Source organism: Momordica charantia (assembly GCF_013281855.1).
Source record: "Momordica charantia cultivar OHB3-1 chromosome 4 unlocalized genomic scaffold, Mcharantia_2.0 BLBB01000004.1, whole genome shotgun sequence".
Classification (NCBI taxonomy): Eukaryota; Viridiplantae; Streptophyta; class Magnoliopsida; order Cucurbitales; family Cucurbitaceae; genus Momordica; species Momordica charantia.
In genome coordinates, this window is record NW_028275162.1 from 22,517,989 (window position 1) to 22,524,616 (window position 6,628).

The following is a 6,628-nucleotide window of genomic DNA, read 5'->3' on the forward strand; positions in this document are numbered from 1 at the left end:
CATGATTCTATTTTATAATAATCAATATATTTTTTATTGACATATTTACTAAATTATGAATAAAAATTTAAACATTTTTTAAAACTAATTATTTATACAAATAAATAATAATTCTAAAAATAATTAATATATATTTATTACAATTTTTATTTTTAAATTCTAAAAATAATTAAAATTAATTATAAAACCAGTAATTTTTCTAGCGAATATCCCATCCCCAAATAAGGATTCTTTGAACTAGATCTCGATTCTCGGACCAAATAACAAGGTGGAGACGGAGGACAACAAATTTTTACGAGCACGAGAATAGAAGAGGACATTCTCACTCTCGTCCCATATCATTGTCATCTCTACTCTACATAGAATTTCATCTATCTAATATATATTTTCAATTTTCCAACTTTTTAAAAAACGGAAAACAAAAAATGGTTAACAAATATGTTTGTTGTTTTGCTTCTTAAAAACAACAGACAAAAACAGTTATCAAACATATATGATTTTTGTTTTTTTTTTTGAAGAAAAGCTTAAAATCTAAACCAGAAATTGTTATCAAACGGGCCCTTAGTTTTTATGAACACCTTAAAGAAACATCGACATCAAAATATATAGTATACATCACGTTTTTACAATTAATCTCAAATATGATATAGTACAATATTTATGTACAAAAATTTATTGATCTGATCATCGTAATCTAACCTATAGATCGGAATTGCTTCTACCTAATACTCATTTATCAATACATTGAACTTAGAGAATTATGAAAAATCCATTGGTCCATATTGGTTAAACCAAGGTTACATATGGTTTCAATACATTATGATTAGAATTGCATCTTCGTCCCCTGTCTGAACGGTATAGTTGAAAAAGATTTATGATAGTTTGATGTTTGAGATTATATTAGAGATCAAAATATTTTCAAACGACAATCGAGTCAACCACGTGTCGCTGTACGCCTTGCCATGTCGCTAAAAACGCTTATTTAATGATACTGTCAATTGACGACGTCGCTGAATATTATTTTTAGTGGAAATATACATGATGTGTCGCTAAAACGACACCACATAAACTGTGATTTCTTGTAGTGAAATATTTATGTTTTCTTTTTTAATTTTGATTTTCTTTTACCTATGGCTATAGATTCTATTGCAATTGTTCATGAAATTATGGAATGTTGATTAAAAGGACAAGATTCAAACCCTACGACCAATAATTTAGTTTTAAGTTATGCTCAAGTCTGATATGTAAAGTCAAATGTTTCGTCGGATTGGTCGATTGATTGAAGATCAACTATCTAATAATTATCTAACACTATACACATGTAAATTGCTTGCAAACACATACAATGCACACAGATCAGGGAATAATTTGGGACCATACAATAAAATAGTACATACGGAGGAAATAGGTATTGAAAATATTACATAATTTTTCAATAAATTTTTAAGACTACCACTATTTAATTTATGTCTTTAAATTCTTTAAATTTATTAATACTACAGTACTTGCTCTTTTAAAATTTTTTCTCACTGTAATTTGTCTAAAAGAAATCAATATAATGTCTCTCCTTGAAATTTTAGAAGAAGAAAAAAATTATATCCCCCACCAGTTTTTTTCTTTAAATTTCTTTCTAACAAAATTTTTTCTCACCATAAAATTCGTTCCAACATAAATTTCTCTCTCGAGGACGATACCTCAAAGATATTTGTCCAGATCTCAAATCACTCAAACTATACCATACGACAAATATAAATTTAAACTTTAAAAAGGTATGTCTTCACTGAGGGAGTCATAAATTACCAACACATTGAATGATAATTAGTGATTAAATAAATAAACTATATTGTATTTAACATCCTTTTGAGTGGACATGTGCCCTCTAGTCTAAACGTGGTTTCGCCCTTGGAGGTGGGCATCTCTGATTAGGAGTGTTCACGGGTTGGGTTATGTCAGGTTAGAAGTAGTTTTGGGATTGACCTGAATTTTTGGGTTGGTCATATATAGGAACCGTCGGGTTTGAATTGGATGGTCAACCCAATTCAATATTTTTTGGTTGGGTTGTCGGATTGTGTTTTTTTTTTTAATTTTAATTATCGTGATGACGAGGAATTAGGATTAGAACTAAATGGACGGATGTGATTAAGGTACAAAATAGAATAAGATAATATGAAAACTTTAAATGAGTGGACGGAAAGTTATGATTAAAACTAAATGAATGGTTAACATTAAAGATAAATATATTATTATTATTATTAAAATATACATATTTGCATAAATTCAGGTTGGATTGGATTGACCGGATTCTTTAGAGATTGAACTCGAGACCCAACCCAATTCGGATCGAAAAAAACACAACTCAATCCAACTCTTAGAGTTTACTCTTTAGGTTGCTTTCAAATGTGGACAACACAGTTAAATAAAAAAGTAGTACTCAAAACCTTTCTTCTTTCGAACATTAATTAATTTCCACATAACTTTTTTCCACCACTCTCTTTTTATCCGACGAACACAAGAAATTAAACATCCACCACAAAATGGTACACATCCAGTACATACATACATCTAATTCAGCCATTTTTTGTACATTTTTTATTTTATTGCAATTTTTTCCGCCGGAAAATGGGGCCCTCAAAGTCGAGACATGGCCAGAACATGCTCGCCGTAATCCGCCCGCCGCCCGCCGTCTTGCCGGCCGGACTTGTTCCCGCCGGAGACCCGTTTCTCGGAGACATTGAACAGTTTCGCCTGCTCCCGGAGTTGGAACTTCTGAATCTTTCCGGTCGCCGTCTTCGGCAGCTCCGCCACGAACACCACCTTCTTCGGCACCATGTAATGCGGCAGATTCCCCCGGCAGAACTCAACGATCTCGGCCTCCGTGACACCGCCGGCGCCCCCGTGAGCGCCGCCGTGGACGGCGATGAAGGCGCAGGGGCTCTCGCCCCAGCGGGGGTGGGGCATGGCGACGACCGCCGCCTCCGCCACGCCGGGGTGGCCGTAGAGGACGGTCTCGAGCTCGACGCTGCTGATGTTCTCGCCGCCGGAGATGATGACGTCCTTGGATCGGTCCCTGATCTCGAGATAGCCGTCGGGGTGGATGACGCCGACGTCGCCGGTGAGGAACCAGCCGTTCTTGAACGCCGCCGCAGTCGCCGCCGGGTCCTTGAGGTAGCCCTTCATGATGCTGCTGCCACGTAGGACGATCTCGCCGGCGGTGCGGCCGTCGTGCGGCACGCTCTCCATCGTCTCCAAATTCTTGACGTCCACGTCCGCTAATGTCAGAATGCCGATACCTGATCGTAATAATTGCAACGCATTTGTTAGTTGTCAGAATAACTAATGCTAATTTTGATTTTGATGTTTAAAATATCTCAATCCAGTTATCTATTAAATCCATGAATTTTTTTAAAAAATTTACATTAGGGATCCAAATAAATAAAAAATAAAAAATTTAGAGATATTCTAGCTCAGTTAAAATCACTAATAATTAAAAATTTATTAGACTCCTTATAAACCAACATACTAATTCGAAAGTTAAAAAAGGCTAAACTTGAAATTTAATATTCTTTTGAATCCAGTTTTACCTTTATTCAAATATTTCTATGAAAATGATAGTTAGTTATATTTTATTTTAATAGTTAACAAATAAAGTTATAATTTTGATAATTGTTTTATCAAATCTTTAAAATGACAAAATTCTAACTTCGTACCACAAAAAATACTTTGTCACATCTATCAAACTCTTTCCAATATTTTATTTTCATATAGAAAGTACTAACCAAACTCTCTCCAATATTTTATTTTCATATAGAAAGTACTTCTCTGATGACGAATCTTGTCGCCATTAATAAAAAAGTTAAAAAAAAAATCAAAACTCATTATTTTTATAAAAACAAAATCTCTATTTTCCATTTCATATTTAACTATATTCAATAAATATGTGACTCAAGAATATCCACGTGGAAATTCTAATATATAAATCTATTTTTTTAAAATTTACCTTGTCTAGCTTTAAGCTTGGCCTGTTGATCGGACGGCAGCGAGTTCCACTTGTGCTGCCACTCGCAGACCAGCGCCGGTCCGGTGGCCTCCGTCAACCCATAAGCGTGAGTTATATGAAACCCAAGAGCCTCCATTTTTTCCAGCAGCGGCGCCGGCGGCGGGGCTCCGCCGGTCAGCACGTTGACCGGAGACCCAACTCTCCGGCGGTCGGCGGATTCCGCCTCGAGGATGATCCGGAACACAATGGGCGCACAGCACATGTGTGTCACGTGATGCATATTAATGTTTCTGTAGATATCATACGCCGTCGTATTGCGCATACAGACGTTGGTCCCACCGCGAGCCGCGATCCCCCACGTGAAGGTCCACCCGTTACAGTGGAACATCGGCAGAGTCCACAAGTAAACGGGCGCGTTGCCCATTTCCCAGCCCATCACCAGGCTGAGAGTGCTGAGGAACGCGCCGCGGTGGCTGTACACCACGCCCTTCGGCGCCGACGTCGTCCCGGAGGTGTAATTCAGCGCTATCGAGTCCCATTCATCGTCGACCTCCACCGCGACGAACTCAGGGTTGCCGTTGCGGATAAGATCCTCATACTCCAACTCCCCGAACCGAATTCCGGTCGGAGAGTCGATGTCATCGATGACAACGACAAGTGGGAGCGGGGAGGATTCCGCCACCAATAAACGGAGGGCATCTTTAGCTTGTGGAATGTATTGGTAGTCGACGAACAAGACCTTGGCCTCAGAGTGGCGGAGGATGACGGCAATGTTCTTAACGTCGAGGCGGGTGTTGATCGTGTTCAAAACTGCCCCCGCCATCGGCACAGCAAAATGCATCTCGTACAACGCTGGCACGTTCGGTGCAATCACTGACACCTTCAACAAAAGACATATCACCTATTTAGAAAATACTCACTACTAGAACCAAATCTTCTACTCACTAATTTTTCATAAATAATCTCTATTTCTACCTCTCTTTTTTATTGTCAAATATTTTCTTACAGTAACCCGTAAAATTTGATAGTTTATTATATTTCAAAACATATCAGCATAAACATTGGAGACTAAATAGATGTAACAGTGGAGGGAGAAAGCAAGAGAGGAAGTCTTACAACGTCGTTTTTGGAGACGTTGAGAGAGCGGAGAGAGGAGGCGAGGCGGGAGCATCGTTGAAAGGTGTTACGCCAAGTGAAGCGAGTTCGCTCGTAGATAACAGAAGTCCGATCAGCATAAGAGGCAGAAGCTCTGCGGAGGAAGGAGATGGGAGTAAGAGCACAGAAATTGGAATCACATTTTGAAAGACTCTCCATATTTTTTTAGTTTAATTTCTCAGTTACACAGAAGAAGAAGTTATGGCGTACGTAGAGATGAGAGAGAGAGGAGAAGGTTTTAAAGATGGGGAGAAGAAGGCCGGATGATGCCTCAAAATTTAAAGGAACATCATCAGAAATTTCTCTGTAAATGTAAACACAGTTTTTTTTTTTTTTTTGGGTGTTTTGAACGTGAAAAGTTTAAGGGCTGTAGGTCCAAACATCACATTAATTATTCGATGAGATTTTTCAAGATGTCTATTTTTTAAAAAGAAGAAAAAAAAAAGAGAATTATTTTTGCTTTTGGGTATGGTGTGTTTTCCTAACTAAATATTCGATTTCACATTTCCTTTCATTTCAAATCCAACCAAACTCATGAACGTCACCTATCACTTAAAATGGAAATATTTAACTTCTCGGGAGGGATTTTGTCCTCGAAGATTAAGATAGAAAAGTAAAAACAATATTTTTTTTTGTTAAAAATTAATGAGTTGTTAATTTTACAATGGTGGTGTGAAAGATTTAGTATAATTTTTTCCAAGTAAAATTTATAAAAGGAAAATATTTGGCTCCTTAAGTATGAGGAAAAATCTTATTTTTATCACCATTAAATGTTTGACAACGAAATACAAAAACAATTTTTTTTTTTTGTAAAAAGTAATAAATTGTCAATTTTTCAATAGTGGTGAGGCCAAGATTTAGTCCAGTATTTTCTACGTAGAATTTCCATACATAAAATATTTGGCTCCTTAACGGTAATGAGAAATCTTGTTTTTATCCTCATTAAATGTTTGACAACTAAGAGAGAAAAATACAAAAACAAAATGTTTTTCTTATAAAAAATAATAAATTATCAATTTTTCAATGGTGGTGAGGCCAAGATTTAGTCTAGTATTTTCCACGTAGAATTCCCATAAATAAAATATTTGGCTCGTAAACTTGTAAAGAAGAATCTTATTCTTACCATTATTAAATATTTGACAAGACATAGAGATAAATATAAAAACAAATATACCGAGTGGGACCAGATTTGGTCCTACAGCCCACTATTATCCTTTACCAGAATTTGAAATCCAACAAAGAAAAAATTACCTGATTTATATATTTTTTTTTTATTTTACAAAGGGACTCAACTTTTAGTTAAAATAATGGTAAGATATTTATATCTAACTTTGTCTTTTTACGAGTGCTACATGTGGAGACAAGAAAAGACAGAGATGTAAATTATACATAAAAATAACATCAACATTCTAATATTTTTCCTCATAAAATCCTTTCCAAGATTGAATGATTATACATAAAAACAAAATGTTGGAA

The 6,628-nt window shown here is 36.1% G+C and overlaps 1 protein-coding gene across 1 annotated transcript; it reads right to left on the minus strand.

Moving 5' to 3' along the window:
- Positions 1-2,428: 2,428 nt before the first annotated feature.
- LOC111011974 (trans-cinnamate:CoA ligase, peroxisomal) lies at positions 2,429-5,473 on the minus strand. The gene is made up of 3 exons (XM_088122336.1): positions 5,114-5,473; positions 3,998-4,877; positions 2,429-3,290 (listed from the first exon to the last, which is right to left on the minus strand). Exons 1-3 carry the CDS (start codon positions 5,309-5,311, stop codon positions 2,629-2,631), a joined length of 1,740 nt encoding a protein of 579 aa, XP_087978462.1. The 5' UTR covers positions 5,312-5,473; the 3' UTR covers positions 2,429-2,628.
- Positions 5,474-6,628: the final 1,155 nt, after the last annotated feature.